At 43.2% G+C, this 25,086-nt stretch overlaps 1 protein-coding gene across 10 annotated transcripts in view; it reads left to right on the forward strand.

Annotated features, from left to right (window-relative positions):
• Positions 1-14,016, forward strand: part of ebf2 (EBF transcription factor 2) — a 31,309-nt gene extending 17,293 nt beyond the window's left edge. For 2 of the 10 annotated variants that reach the window (XM_061673284.1, XM_061673285.1), the window contains exons 7-16: positions 9,425-9,506; positions 10,855-10,996; positions 11,888-12,018; positions 12,132-12,258; positions 12,371-12,459; positions 12,612-12,677; positions 12,884-13,058; positions 13,140-13,322; positions 13,398-13,568; positions 13,740-14,016. In XM_061673284.1, the coding sequence (XP_061529268.1) occupies positions 9,425-9,506; positions 10,855-10,996; positions 11,888-12,018; positions 12,132-12,258; positions 12,371-12,459; positions 12,612-12,677; positions 12,884-13,058; positions 13,140-13,322; positions 13,398-13,568; positions 13,740-13,771 (1,198 nt within the window). In that variant the 3' untranslated portion in view covers positions 13,772-14,016. Of the gene's footprint in view, positions 1-9,424; positions 9,507-10,854; positions 10,997-11,885; positions 12,019-12,131; positions 12,259-12,370; positions 12,460-12,611; positions 12,678-12,883; positions 13,071-13,139; positions 13,331-13,397; positions 13,625-13,739 lie in introns of those variants that run through there. The other 8 variants (XM_061673287.1, XM_061673290.1, XM_061673288.1 and 5 more) reach the window with 7 other exon arrangements.
• Positions 14,017-25,086: the final 11,070 nt, after the last annotated feature.

Here is a 25,086-nt window from a genome sequence, read left to right on the forward strand (position 1 = left end):
GCGGAGATTAACTCGGGGTGCTGAGAGGATCACAAGTGGGCAGATTAGCATGATTTAGAGGGCACTTCAGATTGAGAGCCTTGTTGTTTTACGGGTGGATGCGACTTTTCCTTCTGTGCGGTTTGGCTGTCAGGCAAAATGATCAGCATTACCATTTTTTGGGTCATACGTGTAATCAGACTCTTGTGTGAGTTTTGCCAGTCACGCTGGTATTTAGGAACAAGGGCTGTTTTCTTTCGTTGGATACTAGTGTTGTTGTGTGTGCGCGCGCGTGTGTGTGTGCGTGCCTGATGGAGCCTGGTCATCCTCCTGTGCAAAGGTCTTAAATTTCACTAATGACTTAACAATGCCCCCTGGTGCTGCGCAGACCCGGCAAGCCTCCCAAGTTTGTTTGTTCGTCCGTTTAGCTGCAATCTGGACGGACCAAATCTCTCAGGAGTTGGATTTTTTTGCTTTTTTTTTTTTTTTTTTTTTATAAAGAAAACATTCAGGAATGCTAATATTTACACTTTAATAAACCTCAAACAGTTGTATCCTTGGGGTTCCTGTTGGCTTATGCCAGAAGAATTAGGATGAGATTTTGCCTGTTTAAACTTGTCCTGTCAAACCTGTTTCATGTGATTGCTGCCTGTCGTGACCAACACACTCTTTTAAGAGATTTTTATTCTCAATTAGCCGCCCCCCCCTGGCAATAAAGGTTAAAATAAATAATGACAGAAGAGGTTGCTGTTCTTGAATGCATTCAAAACAAAACATAACCCAAAAACACTAAAGAGACCATTTTTCAACTGGCTCCACCCAATTGTATTGTTTGTTAAAATAAAACTTATTTTAACACCTCGTTTGTGTTTAATAAAAAAAATATATATATATATATTCCTAGAAATGTATATAATTAAGAAGCCCCAATGACCTCAATTCACATTTTCTCATCAATTGATTTTACAGTTGTATTACGTCAGTTAGGTTGTAAATATTACTTGCAATCAAATTGTTTTTCTTTTTTTGTGTGTGTGTACTAAAGTGCGTGTCCCAGGTAATAAAGTCAAATGTGACTTTGGCGTAGTTTCTATTTTGTTGCAGATGATATCACGCTGTCATTTTGCGGGACAGGCGACATTGCAGCAAAGAAGCCTAAACGGATTTTTCTTGTGCTCTAATGGTCTTGTACGCGTTTGATCATTCGCGCAGCAGATGTCGTGTAGTCCTCCTCGGAGAGGAGGAGCAAAATAGAAGTCGGGATTGAACTCTTTCAATGTCACAATAAACGTTTGGGCGTGCACATGTGTTGGTAGCGGCGCTGATGAATCTGTCAGTGCTGAGGGCAGGGGGGCCGTGAGACTGCTGACAGCCTCCCAGCAGGCATGCTGTGAGCCCCAAAAGTTGGCGTGCCCCCCCGCCAGCGACACCCACCGGGCCCCGCCGCCGCTCGGCTCCTCTTTTCCCCTCGCCGTCCTGGACTGCGCACATTTGCTGCGTGTTAGCCACAGACGGTAAATTACAGCACCCTGGACCTGTGAGCGATTGCATTCCCGTCTCTTCACACGTTCCTCCACGCAGGACCGTTACCCAGCACACCTCCTCGCACTGTGTCTATCTGCCGCCCCGTTCTTCCTCTCATTTTCATCTGTTTTCCTCTCCTCTGTCTGTCAAACTCATCCCGGCTTTTTAGATGCCTTCAACCCTGTCAGATTTCTCTCCCCTGTCTGTCTGTCTTCCTCCGCTCCACTATTGTGTCACGCTACGCAGCATTCCATCCCTCACGTCTCCCCCTTTACTTTCTTACAAGCAGGTCCCTGTTGTAGAGACTTCACAGGTTCCCCCCCACCCTCCCACCCCTCCGCCCCCTCCTCTGGCTTTCACGAAACAGATGTTGTTTGTCAGATCTTATCATTACTGGCTAATTAAGAAGACATCTCTTCTTCTGTCGCTTCTCCTCTTCTCTTTCCTCTCTTCCCTCACTTGGCGGCATCCATCCCTGATCCACGCTTCCTCTCGGAGAAATGTGCGGGTCAAGCTTTGATTTACACGTGGTAGCGGTAAAACTGATTAGTGGCTGATTGATAATGAAAAAGCTCGATTAGCGTTCGCGTATTGGACATGACCTTCTGGCATGTTGAAATCTGTTCCGCTGTAAAGGAGTTTCCATGTCACCATTTGACAGCTATGAGAGTATATTTTGAATCGTTGTCCCTCAGGAGGAACCAAACATTCTGGGAGAGGTCAGGCCACGGATGGGACTTCAATTCCCTGTCCTGGTTGTGAATTCATGTTCTCCAGACTCCGGAATATCTTTTCATATCCATCGTGTTTGGCAGGCTGACCGCTGTCCCATGTGGTGGCACTCTTTTGGTTAAGCTTGGGAGACTTCAAATTGAATTCAAGTCTTATTAAAAGCACATTTCCAGCAAGTAAGACAAAGAAGTAACTTGATGTAACACCTGAGTCCCTCTTGTTTACTCTTGCTCCCCACATTACCTCCTGCAGCCTTCTTTTCCTCTCTGCTACACATGAAAGTTTTACAACACCACTAAGCTCTATAAATCAGGACTAGTGCTTTGAAATGTTTGCTTTTGTCACAGTTCTCAAGTTTAGAGGTGGGTCGCGCATTTCGTGGGGTGAATTTGGAGGGACAGAGTCAAGCCGGAGTCGTTTAGCTCTCTGACCTTTTGATTTTTCAAACAAAACCACCAAAATTCCAAAGGCAAATGTTTTATCTGGCATTATTGTCCAGGTGGAGGGAGAACAGACCGAGAGATGCCGTCCAATTAACACAAATCAGTGGAATGTTCAGGTAATGCAAGACAAGATGCAAAAGTTTTATCATTTTAATAACAAGATTAAAAAAAATGCGAAAAATGACACCTAAAAAATGTCAGGGACTAACGTTTTTCTGTTTCAGAATGTTTGTCCCTAAAATTTCGAACAGCAGGGTTAAAGCAAAAATGAAAAAAAGAAAAAGAATTTCCATTTCATATTTATCACTAAATACATGTTTGTCTCTCCTAAAGTCTTGCTACTGATGCCAGTGTCATGCACGGGCATGCAGTGCAGTCCGGAGTTCCGAATTCTTTCTGTTGTGCTTTTTGCATGTTCTGCCTGTGCCCGCCTGCATCAAAACTTGCGATTTGGCAAAATGGAGACTCCAAATTTGCCATAGGTGTGAATTAGGGTGTACAAGCACCTCGGTAATTGTCCAGGGCAACCCACCTCAATAGCCCAATGTCTTAGGGCTACATAGGCCCAATTGGCAATTTCAAGCGTTCAAAGTCTTGTCCAAGTCAATAAAACACACATTTGATTTCAACTGAAATGAGCAAAGAGAAAAAAAAAACGGAGTCTGTTTGGCTGCGAGAAGCTGATGCCAGTGATACGGCTGTATGTTTTAAGAGGGGGGGGGACTGGAAGGCCGGTGTGAAAGGTCCTGTGGTGGTATGCGACAGAGGGTGTATCAGTTCATTGAGGGTTTTCTGTGCCCCATTAGCAGTGTCAAAGGTCATGTGCCCCGGGTGTTAACCCTGGTGACCAGTCTAGCTTCCAGTCTGCCAGGGGACCCAAGTCCAGGAGTATTTATTACCGATCCCCCCCCCCCCCAAACATAGCTCTCCCCACAGAGGAAAACAAAACATCTCCAACCCTCCCCCTTGGCCGTTCTTCGGCCTGGGCACATGTACTAATTGGATGCATATACATACACCGATGCGTGACGAACCATCTGTAGACTTGTCTTTGCATCGAGCCTATCCTAGGTCAACACGGCTTTATCCGAATTTGAGCCCAAAGCCATTAGGCCCAAAATAAGTTGGAACCATGATCTTAACTTTTGTGTTTCTGCTCTTGTGTGATTGACACAGGCCGTCATTAATGGTGTGTGGACTCGCAACACACACGCTATGCGGCCTGTGCCGGTGTGTGACACGTGCGTGACGCATACGTGCACATTTGCGGGCCTGCTGTATGACTTAGTGCTCCCAGTGTGTGAGTGTGGCAGAGGAAGGCCCTCAGCATGTCAGTATGTTTTAATGCTTCACATCTGCTTTCCTAATCTTCCCCCCACCATGTCAGGACAATGTTTTGTTTTTTTCTGGGTGGTGTGTGTGTGTGTGTGTGTGTGTGTGTCGGGGGGGGGGGGGGGAGGATATTGAATGAGTGATGGCCTTGGATACAAGACATTCAATAAATCGCCATCGCTCTTCCTCAGTCTATTTTTCTGCTATTTAATTTCTTTCTCTTCCTTCTAGTCACGGGGTGTTTCTGGGAGCTTCAGGAAGTACTGTTCTGTTTTAAGCCAGAATGAAAAAAGAGACTTCATTTTTGTTGTAAATCTCATTGTTTTTGACTCCACATCTTTGCCTAATATTTATTTTTCATGAAGGAACCGTTTCCCAGAATACAAATGGTAAGTTTCCTCCCTCCCTCCATCCATCCATCCATCCATCCATCCAGCTTCTTGAGGCCTCTCAGCGAGCAGCTCGAGCCTATCCCAGCTGACTGTCCAAAAGGCAGACAGAAAAAAAACAACAACAAAAAAACGGGAGCCACGAAACCTTTTTGACTTCTGAAGTGAGGATAACACTGCATATATCGTTTGGTTTGGTTGGAGTGTGTTGCATTTATGAAATTAATAAATTGCTACGGAGAACACAACATTTTTATTCCCGCATGAAACAAAACCTTTTGAACACCTCAAAAAGACGCATGGTTAAAGCTTACGTTTAAAAAAAAAAAAAGTCTATTTAAGTCCTCTTGGTATTTATGCGATTAAAGTCAAAGTTCGATGATCCACCTGCAGCGATCCATAAATGACGTCTGCTTTTGTGTTCGTCATTTTATTTTTGTGTGGAGCGTGCAGTTAGCTTTCAACTTGAAGTAAAAATGACTATTTCACTTCATCTAAAATCCATATCTGTAAAATAGTACCCAATTCAAATATTTATTTTAGGTGGTTATGATTTTTGCTCCTGAACCTCAGTACACAGCGTCAGCACGTACATGAAGGCAGTAAGAAGGCATCTTAGTCTTAAAACCCGATTGTAAATTGTCAACTGTGAGGCTCTGCGAGTGATGCTTGTTTTGGCTACATTTCATGTAGCACGTAGCATTAAACATTCGGTTTCTTCAGAAACTCTTCTTTTCTTGAATTTAACTGTGGTTTACCTACCTGGCTCGAATATAGCTCAATAAATCTGGGCGCCAGATGTCGCACATCTGTGGCTGTGATGCATATTTTTAGCAACAACAACAACAACAACAACAAAAATAATTGACCAGAATCTTCAAATTTGAATTACAGGTGCAAAAAATTGAACAAAGTAAAATCAAAACTCATCGGAAAATAAATAGAGTATTGTTGCGACAGTGAAGCTGCGCAGCCTGTATTGCTCCATGCAATGCTGAAGTAATCTTTATCGTTCGTGTTTATTTATTGTTCGTGCATGCCTGTTCCCCGCAGTTTATTGAACGTGTGTATTATTTAACTGTCGGGTTTGATTTATGTTGCACTTTACATGAAACCTCGGCTGTGGTTTGCGTATGAGTTGGCGAGATGACTTAAGAGTCACATGAATGCCTGTCCTTTATCGTGTATTATTTTATTGTTCCCTATCTCCGGTGTAACTTCTCTTGAGATGTAGCAGCGAGCAAAGGACATTCCCAAACGGGTTACCACAGCTGGCTGGTGGGAATGTCCTGATTATGGACATTTACTGAATGTGACTGAAGGACCTTATTTATTTATTTTTAATTGTTCAGAGTTTCGGCCTTACGAGAGCGAGAGAGAGAGAGAGAGAGATCATAGTCCATCATAGTCTGCTGGGTATTGCATTATTACAAGAAACATTGATTAATAGCTTGCAAAATTAAAAGCGTTGATTAAAAACAACTTTGTTGTTTAGGAAATCAGGACTTTAGATTTTTTTTTTTACCCCTCCTTCTATATACATTTTAACTGTATAATGTCTGTGTATTGTAACTACAGTATGTAAAGCATTGTGTGAGTCCTTAGAAATATTCGATATAAATAAAATATACTTACTAATAAATGGGCAGAAAAATATTTAGCGCACCACCTTTATTCACACTCGATTTTTATTTTATTTGTATTTTTACTCTTTTATGCTCAATTAAGTGAATTTATCCTCCAAGAAACAAGAAGTGTACTTGCCGGGGAAAAAACAAAAAACAAAACAGACCGATAAACTTTAATGAAGTCGTCATCCCCCCAGTTAGAAAAAAAAAATATCTCAACAAATGTTGCCCCCCATAGAATTAAGAAAAAAATGGCATAACATGTCGTCATATTTTCCTCCACGAAGCAGGAAGTGGCCAGCTAACAAACACAAATATGGTTTTGTTCCCACTTGTGCTCACAGTGAAGCCTTGCTGGAGGTCTGCGTGCCACACAGTGCCGTTTTCTTTTCTTCTTTGGGCTATGTTAACGTAAGTGGGAATCTCAAGCCAAGGAGCCCAGACCTCCGTAAGGATTAGAATAAAGTAAAGCTTCTATCACGCTTTTGCGTCACATGCCTCAACAGTTGCTGCAACTGGTAAATGTTCATTTACAACGAACTAAGAGGGTGATTGATGTCTTTTATGTCCATGTGAAAAGGCAGTTTTTGTCAACAATCATTAGTGCCTATGAAAGTTTTGTTGGGGGTCTTGTGCTGCTCAGGTGTACCCTCTGTTATTAAGCCCACATGTAAAGCATGGTGGGTTTCCATTCGATTCCCCAATGGACAGAAATGTAAAACGGAGAGTCCCAGAGGAAAGAAGCATTCCAAATTTACATGTTTGCTTCCAGAGGGTGATTGTTGTAGTTGAAGTTGAGCAAGTTGTCACCATTTGGAGAGTGACTGCATGCTGCGAGGCCCATGTTTAGTCTTGGGAGCTGAAACAGATGCAGACAAAAGGGGTTAACAGAGATGTAGAAGTGAAGACAGAAAAGAAAAAAAACAGACTCCCTGTGGTTCCAGTGTGCAACGTGAGCCCTCAGTTTAAGACTTCGGTCTTTGCTTTGTTTGTGCCCACGCGTTTAAGTCTGTCTGTGCAGAAGAAATGATGAAGAAAGTAGAAACTTGGTTTATTTCTGGATTTCATTAATGGCTCGTCAATTTCCCCATCGACTTTCGCTTTTTTCAACCATTTCTGCGTCACGTCCGACTATATAGCCTTACAGTCCCTCCTCTTCACAGCGACTCCAATTGTAGTCTGCTATATGTACTGGAATATTTAATGGGCTAAACCACACAATAAACATAAACACACTTCTTTTTTGAAAATGACCCTTCTCTGATAAACCCCGTGGCATGAAGATCACTTCCACTTCTTTGTATGTTCTCCTCTTCATCTCCTCTTTAAGGATGGGGAGGTGCGTGGGTGTATTACATTACCAAAACAAAAACAAACAACAGCAGTATTAAACTTTTGCAACCACAATAGAGGAAGGGATAAAAAAAAAAAAAAAAAAACAGAGGGTCCTCGACTTCTTATTAATTATGCAAGATTAGTCTAATTATAATTCAGCAAATGAATGTGTGGCAGAAGGTGCGAGGCGACGGGGCTGGGAGATTTGCATGTTAAGTGGGCAGGGGAAAGCAGCTAATACATGCTAATATATGCGTCAATGTCTCGCTTTAATTTCAGCATTTGCAGCTGTGTGCGTCCGAACGGAGGGGGGGTGAAAAGTTGACTCAATGTTTTTTTTTTGGGGGGGGGGGGGTTGTAAATGAATTAGAGTGTGCATGCACGCATGTGGATGTGTTTGTTGTGTGAAGCATCTGGTGTCATACAATCGATGAATGATAAGAAGAAGTCAACAAACAAGGTCAAGGGCCCTCATAAAGTGTGCCAAGCCGGAGGTTGTGGGTGATATTTCCTTTAGTGACCGGACTGGCTGATTGGACGACATGAGCGACAGGCACGACTTGAGCGAACGTTACAACTTTTTTTTTTTTTTTTTTCTTCCTCCTTCGTACAATTGACATGACAATTTCCCGTAGGTCGCTATCAACCGGGCTGACAGGATCACTCATGCTCAAGATCAAGCTGCAGACTTAACAGATGTGAACTACGCCCAAGCCAAAGTCAGATTCACAGTATATTGTTCTCCAATTGGATGCCTGACCTTTTAGGCATAAATTATTATCACTGTCTGCCAACAACAATATTGATTGTCCTCTAATGAATATATAAATGATATATTGGATACACAATTGGAACTGGAGCTATGCGAGCCATGTTGCTCTCACAAGGGAGGAAGTTGGAAAGAGTGATAGAAGAAATATTTGTGAAAGATGACAAAATGAAGGCGAGATTAGAATATGATGGGTGTGTTGTGCTCAGGGGCTAAAGTGAAGTTTCCCTCCGCGCTCCCTGAAGATAAGTGATAATATTTGAACTTATTTAGCAGAGTGTGCGTGGGTGGGGGAAACACTTTTATCGGAGCATTAAGGGTTGTGTCTTTCATAGGCAACTTGTTCCGTGGAAGGAATGGACTTCCGAAGGATGTTTTATTTGCCAACTGTTGTTTCAAATCATTTTGTTGTGCGTTGGTTCACATCATGTGACTAATTCACTGTGAGACTAATGTGTTTTTTTTTTACCCAGCAAACCCCCACCACCTCATTCCTCGGCATCTCACCTTGCAAAGCATCTCTTTTTCTTGCGTTAGAGTGGTTTCAGGATGTGTTGTTAGCTTCTCTTTCGCATCGCTGTCTTCGCCTCTCAGCGTGGGGACTTTGGGATTGCGGCAGAGCTGCGTTGCCATGGTAGCGGGCTATGTTGCCGAACTGCGTACACCTGGGATTTGGAGTCTCTGCCTAGTCTTCCTCTCCCCTATTTATTCCGTCTTTTTCTTTCTGGTTTTCTTTGGTGGAGCAGAGGCTACCAGCAGCCCTCTCAATGCAGCCTTTCCCACTCAAAATAAACTCACATCCATAATGAAACACGTGTACTCGCCAACGAAATTTATGATGTCCGTGCCAGCGCCTCGGTCTCCATCACCGCCTTCCTCTTTCTCTGTACTTCATATCCGTCCCTGTTCATTCCCATGCGGCGGTTCAGATATGGCATTGTGGGACACGGCGCTCCCTCGGGTCTGCAGGCATACATCGCTGTCTGTAGTTCACTTTGAAAAACAGCAAAGCTTTTCGCCGGACTCCCCTTCTCATTCTCATCACTTTAATAGCATTGACTTAACAGACTATAAACTTAACTGCTGGGATTGATGTCAGAGCTACAATCAGATAGATTTGCATCAACACCTACGTAAACCTGCACCCACCATGACTGCCTCTGAAAATAATGAATGTCTCCTTTGACAGTTCGTGTTGTTTGTGAGCAAAGTAATCCTACACATGATCTTTTTCATGTTATTCCTTACTTGCTGTAGTTATGCAAACACGTGTCCTCTTATTTACCTCTGCAGGTTTTTCTTGAAGTTTTTCTTGAAATGCAACCAGAACTGTCTGAAGACGGCAGGAAACCCCAGGGACATGAGGAGATTTCAGGTGAAAAAACAAATGTATGCTTGCAGGATGAGGCGTTATGATGAGATGCAGAATCCATCGCTGTGCAAAACATAACATTTAATGCGCACAACTTTAATGACTTCTTTTTTTTCTGATTTTTTTTCGGTTCAATCTCAAAGATGTTTGTCAAAACATGATGAACCACAATCAAGTGTTTGCACAAGATTATCAAGAGGGAATGCAGGTGAAATTAAATCACTAAGGAGTGAGATAAAAAGACAAAAGTATGTTTTTATATGTTTAAGAGAGGCTGCTGTGATCCAGGAAATAGTTTGAGGTGTTTCAGGAAGTTGTCAAGAATTGAGTGATTGGCTCCAGATGGAAGAGGTCACACTCCGTGACCCAGGAAGTGGTCACCGGGGACACTCCTGCCTCACTTCCATTGCCATCTTTCAGCACCAGCGGCCCCTGTCTGGCATTCAGTTTCTCCCGGCTAACCCTGTCCCCTTTTCCGCCTTGCACGTTCCTCCGTGTTTGCTTTAACTCCTGGGATGTGACACACGCTGAGAAGTTATGAGCCCACAAAGACTCTCATCTCTGGGTTAAAAGGTGCTCAGTGCTGGACACAAGTCAGCTGCTTGATCGATAATTTACAGTTATTTTTCTTAGAGCGACCCTCCCTTTGTATAACTTAAAGCAGGTTTTTTTCTCTTTTTCTCCTCCAATTGTTTTTTGGGGTTTTTTTTTATGGGCAAAATTATGAACCCGTTTATTTTCAAACAGTGGTGTGATTTTCGAAAAGAAAAATCAATACTAGATACAAAAAATTTATATTTGACCTCAATCCAACATCCCTTATTAGTTTTTTTTCTTTAACTAACCGCTGATGATTGAAACTGATTATCACTTTCAAAATAATATCAAATAGACACACCACAAGTGTCCTCTCATTTTTTTCCGGCCGTGTCATCCTTGCGTAGCAGATGCGTGATAGAACCCACACATGGTGTGTCCAGAGAAAATTAAGGACCCCATATATCATGCCCTGATTTAACAGCCAGCAAAAGTAGGAGATTTGCTCCATATGTTCGGTGTCATTGAAGGATCGCGCAGCGATGACGAGCCGGCTGCATGCTATATGAATCACAAAGTTAGGAGAGGCCAGATGGAGACCCAAAAGAGTAGTGTGGAGGGCTGCGTGAACGCAGATATATTATGAAGTTCCCACTCATGTCACATTGCAGACTGAGAAATCATAGCATCACCTCTGCGCCGAAACAAATTGCTTCACCGGGGGGCGGTTGCCGCTTGAAACCAGAGATTGTAATTCCCAGCGCGCTGTCCAAGTCACGCGCAGCCCGCTCACGCGTCATTTTGTCCGTGTCAGGTGGTCCTGTCCAGCACTGTGAGCGTGGACGGCCACGTCCTCGCCGTGTCTGACAACATGTTCGTCCACAACAACTCCAAACACGGTCGGCGGGCTCGCAGGCTGGAGCCAGGCGACTCCGCGGACAATACCATGGAGTATGGTGAGAAAATACTGCGTGACGTTAACATCTACTTCTGCATTCATGTCCAGAAACATGCAGCATATTCATAAAGCGGCATACTAAACTTCAGTTATTCAACTGTCATTCATAATTACACTATGTAGGAAAAGATTAGTTCGGGATATAAGATTATTCATAGGGCAATTACGCTGTTATAATACTTTAGTAGATCATGTAATATAAAATAATACATATTGATAATAATCACAAATGTATAACTAAAAAGTAATATATATGAATATAATAATTCTATAATAGATATAAATATATAAAAATGTAATACAATAAATACAATAAAAATATACATAATAATCTAATCAAATATATATATATATATATATATATATATATATATATATATATATAAATAAAATAATGTGAGCTATTAGTTGCATATGCCACAGTTTAGTTGTAGCCCATTATAAGACAAAGTTTCATATATGCGAGCGTAAATATGAGTTGAAATGTTGAAATGGATGCCACATGCTTTATGTGGCAGGAAATTTCTCCTGGTCAGTCAGAAAAAAAAGATGCATAGATAATAATGAAAGATTATTATTAAATGCAATCAAATAAGCACCATACTTCCATGCCATTATTAGAAATATGAAAATGATCAAATCATTTGGTAAAAAAACAACAAAAAACAACAACATTTCCATATATTTGAGAAATGAATAAAACTGTTTTAATGTACTGTCCAAAACTCTACAGCAACAGACTCGTACCTCTATATAGCCCATTAGTTGACGTATGGGTGAAATAGTTCCAATTGTGTCCCCATGTTGAACTCCAAATTCCCACGCATCACATCGCAAAGCGCAAAACGCTCCCAGTAATTCCGAATTGCTGCGTTGCCGTTCTTTTCAGCCACCCCTTGCATCAAAGCCATCAGTCCCAGCGAGGGCTGGACGACAGGCGGGGCCATGGTCATCGTCATCGGGGAGAACTTTTTCGACGGACTGCAGGTGGTGTTCGGAAGCATGTTAGTTTGGAGTGAGGTAAGAAGGAACATTTCTCATCTCGTTACTGCGGGTGACATTTCACACATACACACGTTCTACATGTATTCTGTTCCACTTTTCTCTGACATGAATTTGTGATTTCCCCGCAGCTAATTACGCCGCACGCTATCCGTGTCCAGACTCCACCTCGCCACATTCCAGGGGTGGTGGAGGTCACATTGTCTTATAAATCGAAACAATTCTGCAAGGGATCCCCCGGACGATTCATCTACACGGGTGATCATGCAACAGATTGTGGCGTTTGCCAATTAGAGGCTGTGCGAGTGTTGTTGCTCACAGTTGGAACTTGTGACAAATGTTTGGGGTACCATATGCTTGTCTATTTTAGCCCTGAATGAGCCGACGATAGACTACGGTTTCCAGCGGCTTCAGAAAGTCATTCCACGGCATCCCGGTGACCCAGAAAAAATGGCTAAGGTGAGAGACCCACACATTCAAACGCAGAGGCGGCGGAACCGGGGGTGGTTTCGATGTTGATCCGCCACCGAATGTACCGGTGCCCCTTTGAACCGTATCTTTCTTTATTCTCGGACAAAATGTGATATATTATAATGACCAACTATTTGCAGGAGATTTTGCTGAAGAGAGCAGCAGATCTCGTGGAGGCTCTGTATGGGAATCCACACAGTAATCAGGTCAGAAGCAAAAATGACTTGATGTTTAGACACTGTGGCCAAAATGCAAAGGTTAACCACACTTACAAATATCTCTCACACATTTCTTGCATTTCAGATCGTTTGGTACCCGCTAATTATGTTTCAGCGGAGTCCCATAACTTGCTTTATTCGTCGTCCAAAAAGCGGAGAAATGACCGTACTCGTTTTTGGCGTCTCTCCCGTAGGACATGTTGCTCAAACGAGCAGCCGACATCGCGGAAGCCCTCTACAGTGTTCCGCGTCCTCATAGTCAGCTGCAAGCACTGCCCAGCTCACCAGCCCACGGCAGCGTCATGGGTTTGGGTTCCTACCCTTCCCAATTAGGTGTCAGCATCGGGGAGCCAGGACAGAGCAGCCAAGGTGAGCGCAGCGGCTTGTCATTTGAACACGCTACATTTGATCGTTTTATCGACAACTCAGCCTTTGAATATTTTCCTCCAGGTTATATTCGCAACTCAAGCAGCTTATCGCCAAGAGGTTACCCCTCGGCTTCCACGCCTCAGCAGTCAAGCTACGGCGGCGGCGGCGGTATGACCGGAGGCTACGGAACCGTTCCTATGACCACTCTCGGGGTTCCCGGCTCACCTGGCTTCAGCAGCGCTTCCCCAACAGGATCGTCCTACAGTAAGACGGTTGCGATCGCCCGACGCGTTGTTGCGTTGTCGAGGCTCGGGACTGACGTCAGGCTCTCTTCCACAGTTATGCCCTCCAGCCCGACCATACCGGGAAGCTCCAGCTCATCGTCGTCTCTGTTGCCTTTCTCCTCGTTCCCGTCCGCCGCTAAACAGAAGAGTGCTTTCGCTCCCGTGCTCAGGCCCCAGGGCTCCCCTTCCCCTGCCTGCCCGGCCTCAGGGGGGAACAGCTTCAGAGGTAGCCATCCGACTCATTATCTGACCCCGCTCTCTGAACTTACGAATGCAGTCTAACCACTTCCTCTAACCACGACGAGCTTTGACTGAACGAGATAAAGAAAGTTGCTGGATGTGCAGTACGTGAATGCCAAATTAGAATCATAGATTTTGCATATTTTTTTCTCTCCAGCGATGACCGGCCTGGTTGTCCACCCGATGTAGCAAATCTACCCCAGACCACTGCTTCACTTAGCCCCTCTTTTGGCACTAAGAGGGCAGGGAGAATGGAAAATTGATCAATAGCAACCACGAATAACTTGGCTACCTGAGCCCATCCAGCCATTTCTTAGTCCTCTTTTACCCAGGCAGATGAACGGGCAAACTTTAGAAACTATCCAAAGACAAAACATCTATTCCACAGGTAGAGGCGATTACCACAGGCAGGCAATGTTTCTTTGCTAACCACACCGGACCATAGCACACTGTGACACGAGGCAAACCGATTTCAACCGCAAGCTTCAAAAGCTCAAGTGTTTAGTTCTGGTGTACGATCACATGCCATATTCTTGATTCTTCCAACACCTGCCCAAACCTTTGCCAGAGATGTATACACGAGCACTGAACATTCTCAAATGATGGACAGCTCTTCTAAGCGGGGTGCTATTCGTCTTTATGGACACTTTAAACAGCATGTGTGTACACTGTCTGTGAGTTAGCGACACGTTTTTTTTGTAGTAGACTTTTTGAAGACAATTTACATTCCAGAAAAATAGACCCTTTATTTTTTTGTTCTGATCTCGAAGATTTTGCAAGTGAGAATGTTCTTTTTTTTCTCTCTCTCTCTCTCTCTCTCTTCTCAAGGTTTATTACTAAAGGAATTCATATATTGATTTATTTAAGTACAAGCAATTTAACTTATTATAGCTAGTTTAGGGAATAATATAAACATGTTTTATAAAAGTGATTCTTTTTCCAACTGTTGATTAACTTTGTTCAACAACAATGCCATCCGATTAGACATTTTTTATTGCGTGTGGATTTCATAGCAAGAATTGGAATCACACATCCCCAGTTTGCAAGCTCTTTGCATAACGAGGATGAATGTTATGCACATTGAGTCACACCATAAAAGGTTATTGTCCTCGTGTAAAGGGCAAAATGTTTTTATTTCATGTGTAACGCATGCTTTGTTGAACCAACGCGGCGCTGTAATTATGTCATCCTACATTGCAAATTGGACTCAAAAGCATCACATTACGATTTTCAGCTTCATTCAGCAAGTATCTGCAGAGCACATGTGAGTCACTATGCAGTGCAGTAAATGAAAGCACAATAAAAGACATCAGTACATCAAGGGTGGAAACGTATTATTCTGTGTTAGCCGCTGATACTAAACTGCGACACGAACGCCACTCTCAGGATGTGAAAAGAAAAAGAAACACACAGAGTCGAGAACATTTATTGTTTTTCAAGTTTGGTTAAGTTTATTTATTTAAAAAATATTAGCAACTTTGATATTGTTTTCAAGCCATCTTTCTTTAAAACGGTACAAACATGGTGCAAATGTGATTTGTATATCCCAAGGTGTAATTATATTTTGTGCTCCGAATAAAACAATGAAGCAAATCATTGAGCATTTTTGGTTTTTAATCGTGTTAGCCCTTACGGCATGGATTTGAAATCGGTTTCTCAGCAGTACCAATTAAACTGGCCCTTAATAGTTTCCGAATGTATTGAGCTGGATTTAGTTTGGATCAGTCACCTGTATGCTCGCGCGGCTTTTATTTTGTATACGCAGCTGATGAGCCGCAGCATCTTAATTGCGATGCGAGCGTTAAAGACTGAGTAGAGCGTGTCAAGATAAACAACAACACCCAGCAACCCCCCCAAGCCCCCCTATCGTTCTCCCTTTCTCCTCGCCAATAAGCCTGCTTGTCTCTGAGGACCCGACGTCTGGGGGCCACAAGTGAGAACCACATGAGTCTCCCTCCAACGTGGCCTCCTCCTCTCCGTCTTTCCCCAACTCTGACAAATGCACTCCCATGCACGGAACATGTCGTATGGCTCCTTGCTTTTTCTTTATCTGGCACGGCGACGTCCTTGCTTTGGTGCCTCTCTGTTTTGTTCTCCTGAAATGTCCCTTCTCCGTTAATGTAATTAGCACTGGTAAAGGAGGGCAGTTAATTACCCACTCTATTTTGATCGGGTAATTAATGTAATGCCAGGAAACGGCAACTGTTTCATTAACATAGCGCTCAAAGCGATAAGGGGGCAGGGTAGCACCCGTGCCTTTATCGAATATATTTATGGATAAACAGAATCGACTGCTGGTAAAACGTGGCGCTTAAACCACCTGGCAGTCATGTGACCTCCACTGTAGCTCCATTTTTGTAACCCAAAAAAGTCCTTCTTGACTCTTGTCTCCTTTGATATGGTTTTAATTTGCGTAGTTACAGTCAGCTTTGTTCCAGCCGCCGCCGCCGCCGCATTCATCTTAGCGAGTGCTCCTCCTGCCCGGCGGTGCAGGAGCCATATGCTCCTTCTCCACTTGACTGTTCCCACTGTTGCCCGTTCTCGCGGCGCCAGCATCAGCACCATTTACTGCCTTCTGATCGCAGTTTGCACGAAGACAAGATGAGATGCCACCTGCTACCGAGGCGCTACACATCACACTGCACGCGCCGCTTGGGAGCAAACGCAGCATCTGCTCTAATGAGAGCAAAGACCACGTTATCTTTCATTATTGATACTGCAGATGTATTGATGAGTTTCCAAGTTGAAGGCACAGTTCTGTCGCCCAAAACAGACACCCCCTCTTTACTCTCAAGGGAGATGTTTGTGTTTATATACCCAATTAGCCCTCCGGCCACAGCATGGCCATGCATTAGGCTGACGTTAGCCCCGGGTGTATGCGATACGTGTGTGTGCCTAAAATATGCAGCACCCCTTTCTCATTTGCGCCATGCCTTATTAGGCAGTATGAGGCTAAGCTTGACAGGGGCGGCCCACTGTTTTGTCAAAAAGATTGGCTTCCGCGCACAGCCAGTGTCCTTTGACTTGAGCCGGTCAGTAAAACCTGCATTGTTGCCCATTAGACCATTGGACCCCAATTCCTTTTTCTAAAATGAATCCCCTGCCCCTTATGCCATTCCCCTGGGTGTCAGTAGAGTGGGGTGGCAGATGGGACAGACACAGAGCTGCCCCATGAGACCGCCCCCCCCCCCCCCCCCCCCCCCCTCCTCAACTAAACACACACATACACACAAACACGTATAGGTGCACACACTCAGACATGCATGTATACACATATGCATAAGCAGAGCGCGCACACAGCACAGCGGCAACACACAACTTCCCTGCCCCCAGACACAAGCCTCATCTGTCAGCACGCCTCCTTTGTCGCGAGCTCAGGAGGAAGTTGTGTGAACGCAGAGTGACGTCTCTGTCCTTACCTCTCAATCTGTGCTCTGTCCACGTATGCGCATGTGTGAACTTGCTTCAAAGAGGTGCTCGGTAATCGCGTCTAGCCAATGATTGCCTCGTTGGTTCTTCAAGGCAGCGTGTCCCCCTTACGACGGTCAAATCCTTGAGCTGAAAAAACGGGGGCCGTTGGAGCCTACCTGTACGGTAACGATTGATTTCTGTCACGTTTCACTTTGAAAACGTTGCTTCTGCGTGGGGTCATGCGACTGCCTGGCTCCATTTGATTGGTCAAATGAAATCAAACATCACTCATAGTGACATTGGATTGGATTGCATTTTTGTTCAAAACCTCCACGAGAAAGGTATGGGCTCACTCATTTTCGGCTAATTAGAGAGACCTCACAACTTGAAACATTTGAAACGACACAACTGATTGATTAATTGACTCGTACATAATCACTCAAAAAGTATTAGTATACAACATTTACGAGGAAGCTTCAACTGCACATCCTGTAGTGTCTACCATGTTATTATGAGAAAAATTCAACATTTGTAAGTTTTGTAGCACTATAGAGCTTGAAAATGATATAAAGCTTCTTATTAGCTTACAGCTGTCTCAATTAGAGGTTTAAAACTAAAACGCTTTATGTCCTGCGTTGTTTTCTCACTTTTCTTGGTTGATTTTACATGGGACAGCCCTTTTTTGCCCATATGTAAACTACATTACATCAGTCGAGTTGGTCGTTAATATGTAAACAACTTGTTTACTAAAGGCACAATTAGTAATGGTTCTACTCAATGACTACAAATGCGGACAAAATATTTTTCTAATTTAATTTGGGAGTTTTATTTTGTTATCTATTAATTAAGGATCCTGTTGTTGACAAAATAATTGTGAGGTATTATATTTTGCTCATTAAATAGGGTTTCCATGAGTGATTCTGTGGCTCAAGATGAGTTCAGTTCACGTGTGGTCACTTTTCACTTTATAAATATACGAGTAGTAGGATATAGTTATCCTTGTTAGTTTTACAATATTTACAAGAGGGCCGTGCATAAAACATGTGGTCAGGCGCGTGCTTTGGTTGAGGGTGCGCGCCCCCGGCGGAGTGAGGTGAGGAGAGCCCGCGTGGCGTGGCGTGGCGTGGCGTGGCGTGGCGTGGCGTGGGTGGGTGGGTGATTAATTACAGACTCGGCGTGTGACAGAGGTGAACTCCGCGGTGGTACTGTCTGCTGCCGACACGGAGGGAAAGTCTGCCTGGCTAATTGACCCGGCTTCTGTAAGGCCATCCATCAAGCGTGGCCCCGTAAGAAAGAGGTAAGTTAGTTAACCGAGGCGCCATTCATTACCCGCATTAGCTTCTCGCCGTCTGTCTCGGCGAGCACGTCGTGAAGCTCGCGACCCCCAATTGAATTAGTTGGCAACATAACACACAGATTTTTGGAAAGCGTTTGGAAAGCGGTCCCTTTTTGGTAAGTGTCTCAGGGTGTTGTCTTATGTCACATTTTCCTCATTGAAGCACCTTGTGGGAACTAAACCAAACCATACAAGTCAAAACTACGGTGGCCAAGAAGTATAAAAAGTGAAGACAACATGACAGAACAGAATATGAACCACTTTTACAAATGGCAAATCTAGGAAATGGTAAGTACAGGGAGTGAACCGATGGAAACAATGGCATATGTTTGTAATGATTCACTCATTCTATAGTCCCTAATCACTATTTTGGGATTTAGATAGATAGATAGATAGATAGATAGATAGATAGATAGATAGATAGATAGATAGATAGATAGATAGATAGATAGATAGATAGATAGATAGATAGATAGATAGATAGATAGATACAGTAGACCCCCGCATACTTATTTTCATATTTTGAAAAAAAACAAAAAACAGCTGTAAACACAAAATACAGAAACATGTACGAGGGTTAAAACTTGGAGTGGGAGAGTAAAAGGACAAAAACAATTTTTTTTTTCATTATTTATTCAGAAAACAGAACATACAAGCACAATCGCCGGCAGGGGATGACATCCAATCAGTAGCAAAAAAGACAAAAACACGTTGTAAAGAGCACATCGAGGCGAGGTTTTAATGGCTTTCGCAGTGTCTAATGGTCCTAATATATTGTTTGATTTAGATTTTTTTTAATCATTGTCGAAACACTTTACACGGGCAGAATCAGTGAAATGTTTTCAAAGATACATCTTTCGTTTTATTGTTAAGAATATATTTTGCAGGTAAAGTCCGCAAGCTGGAGACTTACTGGAGAGTCAGCGCCACTGGCCGTCGCACGATGACGTCGGCGAGGAAAAGTGGAGTCGGATTGCTTTTCGACAGTTCCTGTGTGGAAAAAAAAAAAAAAAACACCTTTTCATTTCCCCGTGACGCTGTGACGTATTCCAACAAAGGTTAAGTAAAGGTGGGATAAAGGTTAGGAGATTGGACCATCCAAAGAGGCCCTTGGACTTGTTCTAAAGTGACCTGAAATGAAATATGGCGCTGTTTCGGTTGTGGTGAAAAAAGGGGCGAATCAAGTCATTTGAGCCATTCCTCTTCAGCTGCCTGCGTGCAAGTCTTCAGCCTTGTGGGTGGTGTGGTTCGGGCCCCAAAAAGATGGAGTAGTGTGAAGTTGGACCTCCTACACCTGGTCATGGCCCACATGTGCTTTCACTCTCCCACTTATAGGAAAATATATTGGAGTTTAGTCAAGGCAGGGGGGAGAAGGGATTACTCATCCCCTAAAGATGACTTGTCATATGGCGTTTCTCTGCTCGGCAAGTACAAAGTTGCAGTCGATGACGAATTTTGCTTTTTACAATATTATGAATGTAAACACACTCAACAACAGCTACGCCTTTACAATCGAATCAAGTACCAGATGGATCAAATCAGTTTTGAGTAACGATACAGTTTAACCGTAAAGGTTGCACACAATCTTTTCCAACATGCTGATTATTATTATTATTTTACCCACAAGGAATATCCAATGAAATTTAACTCATTCAGTTGTTAATCTGATTCAGCGTTGCTGTCATAAAAGTTCTCTGCTGGCGGGCAGCGCGTCTGTAAGGAATAGATGGTTGTGGTTTGAGTCCCACTGCAGACAAAACAAACAAACAAACAAAAGAAATAATAATAATTGTTGGAGAGACGCAAGTCTGCATCCAGACGACTGTCAATGTGCCCTTGAGCAAGAGTTATCTTCGGTTGGTTTCCCAAAATAAAATGTAAGATAACCTCTTGTACGTTTCAAAGAAGACTATTTTGAGCACGACCGACTTGACAGCTTCTGAAATATCGGCTACAGTTCAAAGTCCTTGGAATCGCCTCCAAAGCTGTCCGCGCTTCTCGAGGCCTTCCAACACCAACTGGCCCCTGAGCTCCTCCGACCATTTCTTTTCTCCGTGTCACCCGCTCATCTCAAAACTAAAGCCGATAGCTTTGTCCGAGCCCGGAAAATGCTGCAATAACCCCCGCGCTTCTCTCAGAACAGCTGCCGACTGACTTAAAAAACATTTTTATCAACTTCTTTATTTATGATATCATCCCCAATTCGGTCATTAAAAGCCGTTGTTGTTTTTTTTGCTATTAAACTAGAAAATGAAGGCTTTTCGAATTGTAATTTAGTATATTTGAACAACACTTACTGCGTTAGTTGACTGCGGTGCACAGCACGGTTTTTAGATCAGAGACGAAGAAAAAAAAATGCAAACACCTCAGTGTGATGCAGTCCAGTTTACACAATGCAAAGTGCAACCACAATAATAAATACATGTTGATAAATCATCATAAATATCTTTCCATTACACCTCTTTGTGCATGTGTGCCTCATGTTATGGCAACTAGTGCATGATTACAACTTTTGAGCGTGGAGGATGCACGAGTCCTGTTGCGTGAGCAGCCTCAAAGCGCCCCCTACCGGTAAGTTTCGCCCCCCCCCCACACATACACACACACACCAATGGCGGTGTTGCTTCTGTGGAAGTATTTTATCACGTTCATTTGTCACCACTAACTTGATTTGTGTCAGTGCTCATTTATTTACACTCTGAGCATCCACGACGTTATGAACATTTGCACCACGCAATGATATCCAATAGAAGAAATAATGATAATGTTCAATTTAGTTTAAAAATATATTTGTTATTGTTCTTGTAGTTTGCAGTAGTGAAGAACTGTACTGCATCATACTGAGAGTTCCTAATATTTTGGACTCTCAAAACTAACTAACTAACTAAGTTACTAACTAGTGTGAGTTCTGTTTGTGGGTCATACGCCTATTGATGCTCTCTAAAAGAAATCATATTTTGAATGCTGACAATTATTTTGTTTTCCAAAAACAATGCAAAATAGTAAAGCATTATTTTTTCTTTGAATGACATGTCAAATTTGTGTTATTTCCTTGCATTACTGAACAGAAAATGTTTTAGTGGTTGAATGGTGTTCAGTTTGAAAATTCGGATTCTTGTTTAAAATGGTAAAATATCAAGAGGCCACCGAAATCGAAAGCGCTCGCATGAACGCACTTAATGACGTCTCTTCTTGTTTTGATGAAACACACGTTGTTTAGCGCTGTTTATGTACTTACTATATTCATATATACGAATAAGGTGATCGTATGTGTGGGATGGCGTCGTAAGCAGCGTCGTAAGCACGCCAGTACTTGCGACACTGTGACGACAACAACCATTGTATACGTCCCCCTTTACACATCGCCATGCTTGAATATGCAGGAGGATAACTAATCAAATAAATCCACTCATTAAGAAGGCTGCCGGTATTTCTGCTTTTGCATTAATTATGTAGTCATTAGCATACCAATCAGAGAAATCAGAGATCATGTAATTAAGGTTTAACCAAAAGCACCTGCTGCCTGTGATTTGTGGTGTGCGTGTGCGTGTGCGTGTGTGTGTGTGAGTGTGTGTTTCAGGCCTAATCTAATCTCTGGCCTTTGACAAGATGCTCCCTCATCAATCCTGAGCTGTCGGAGTTTGTTTTTTTGGGGGGGGGTTTGTTTTGTTTTGTTTTTGTTTATCGGGTCGGGTGTTGGCGTTTGGCCGATCTAGCCTGCGAACCGTTGTCACGGTGATCCAATTGATTGGCATGGGACGCTCGATTAGAAAGGAAGAATAGAGGACAGGTGGAAGGAGGCGGGCGTTACATCTAGTTGAGCAGACTGGGAGAAAGTGAGGACTCGCTGAGTGTCATGAGGGGGAGTTACTGTCTGTTTTGGCTCTGGTTACACCTTGTAAAAAACTACCAGTAATTACTCCAACGGTCCACGGAGAGTATTGGAGTACTCGGAACCTCAAACTATATCACCAGATGTTCTTTCTTTCTTTCTGGTTCGGATCAAATTGAATGAAATTGAGCATTTTTGAAAATGCCATATTGACAGATTTTGCTGAATGTTTCTGGCAGCACGGTACCTTTTATTTCCCGTGTAGTTCATTTCTACAACATACGTATGTAATGGACGAAATTGCTTTCGATGTAGAAACACCGCCATCATTGACGGACAGCATCTCTCTGTGCGTAATATCGGGAAACCGCCGTTAACGAGCCCGTCGGTACAGAAGTGGTGTTTCTGATTGAGGGTGTGCACGTTTTTGCAAAGGAGGCCGAGCACCTGTGGGCCAAAGATTGATGGAGCTGAAAGGAGGATGAAATCATTTGTGCAAAGGGAAAACCAGAGGAAGCCATTTGTAAGGAATCCATAGAAGAAAAATACACAGAGGAAAAGCGACGGTACGGGAGAAGAGATGAGGAAGGAGCGAGAGGAAGGGAATGGGACTCGGGGGACGAGGTCTCAACTGTTTGTGGTGACAGACCCGCCCCCGCCCCACCCCCGCCCCCCGCCCCGGCCTTTGGCCTCCTCCCCAACGCTTCCTGCTCCATTTCCTCTTCTTTCATTCCTCATTTTGGTCTTACCCTCTGAATTATTACCGTTTGGCCTGCTTGTGGTCACTCCCGGCCAGGTTCTGTCACAGTCTCCCATCCTTGTTAAAAAGAAACATCTGCCTAATATACTTTAATTCTCACTGTACACTATATTAGTTAGTTGTATTACTGGATTGTGCCCCCGCCCCCGCACCCCCACCCTCTTTTGCCTTTAGATTCCGCAAGGCAATGGAGACAATCCAATCCATTGGTTTTGGTTCTAGTGACCTGATTGCATTGCGAAGTTGACGTCGATTTTTGAGCTGATGTAAATCTCCGGTTTCAACCCGTCCCATTATTAGACTGAGCTCCGCTGAACGCGTACGCTGTTTTAGTGCGATGATGTCATCTTCCATCCGAGCGGACGCTACCCGGTCTACCTTCGAAATCTTTTTTGAATTGCATGTCTATAAATGCAACCATTCACACTCACATTCTTCCAAGGGCGATGAGAGTTGACCTACCACAGTCTTTCTCAAACTTTTTACACCAAGTAACACCTTAAAAGATATTTAGTCCTTCAAGTGCCACCATCGCAATCCGAATCCTCTTTATTTGCCAAGTATGTCAAAGATTTGATGCCTAAAAAGTATATTTAAGATAATTGTAAGCCACTGTAACATTATGCAGTTTGAACATTCTCTGTGTTTAAATAGAGGGGGGAGGGGGGGGGGGGAGGGGGGGGAACTGTACTTAACGATTCAATTAAAATGATTTGAACATAAAAGTTAAATAGAAATTGTTGCTACTGTTTAAGAGCATGCAGTTCCTAAAGAGTAAATGCAAATGTATTGAACTTAAAAGTTAAACACAACTGAATTGTACTTAGGTTGAGATTCTTCATGTATCCACTAGAGGGAACCCGTGTACCCCGACAAGTACTTGGAGAATCACCGTCCTACACACGCAAAGTCTGTTCACAGAAAGGCTCTAGTTGAGATTCAAACCCAGAACCTATCGACTGTGAGGCAGACGTGCTAGCTAGCGTTTCGTTGGTTTTCGCTACCCACAAAGGTAAACATAAATGATTTTAGATGTTGAAATGAATGAAAAGCCAGTACTTTCAAATCTGCTCCATCTCTCTGCTTTGCTTCAGGACTCAACAGCGGCACGCAAATAATCTCGGCGTATGTACGTATGGGTTGTCGCAATGCATTGTCCAAAATTCCATTTTTGGGCAGCATTGTAAGCTGCTTTTATATTGTGCAATCTGTCTTCTGTTTCAGTTTTGCTGAGAGTCATTTTGCTTTTCTTAGCTAAGCTAACAAGAGTGAAACCTGGCGCTATCTTGTGTACATCTCTTGTGTTCAAATTCTTCCTCGCAGCTCAGTTGGAGCAAATGTTTACTTGCCACTGCACGATAGAAAATGATGGACGCTAAATGTATCTAAAAATGTTTTTTTGTGTGTAAAACGTCCCCTGTACATGACATTTGAATGTTATTTATTGATGATTCTGACTAAGTTGAGGAAACATCCTTGTAGACTTCAGAGTGATCCCTGTGAGTGACTGGCGACCAGTTCAGGGGTCACCCTGCTGGGATAGGCTCCAGTTCACACGTGACTCGGATGAGGACGAGCGGCCATTTGGATTGAACCTTGCTCCACGCTGTACCACTGTCCTACCACTAGAGGGCAGTAGTGAATTGGCCGTGGCGCTCCCCTCTGTGTCCATAAATCGTGTTACATTTACAGTCCATCTGGAAAGTGCTTCAGAAACCTCATAGCGCTGCAGGAATTCCACTGACTTTTGTTTGTTTTCATCAATGGGTGGAAAACAAATGCAAATCTCCATTTCAAGAGACTTACAGAGGATTTGCTTTTGCTTTACAGGGGTGTCGAACTCATTGGAGTTCAGGGGACACAGACAGCCTAATTACGCCTCAAGTTGGCTGGACCAGTAAAATCATCAGCACAATTAATATAGGTAACAATAAGTTGGTGGTTTCCCCTTGTTTTAATGCAAGGCAATACAAGTACATTGGGAATATCTTTATTTATTGAACAATCCTTTTACAAATCATGAAGAAGAATGTCAGAATTCTTGAGAAAATTGTACTATTTGCTTTAGTTTATCCTTTGCCTGTGTGCATTCCAACTGATCACAGTGATTTTATATAAAGCCACAAAACTAAGCCACAAGGTATTTGGAGCTGAAAAATGGTGCA

The sequence above is a fragment of the Phycodurus eques genome, chromosome 3 (genome assembly GCF_024500275.1).
Source record: "Phycodurus eques isolate BA_2022a chromosome 3, UOR_Pequ_1.1, whole genome shotgun sequence".
Taxonomy (NCBI): Eukaryota; Metazoa; Chordata; class Actinopteri; order Syngnathiformes; family Syngnathidae; genus Phycodurus; species Phycodurus eques.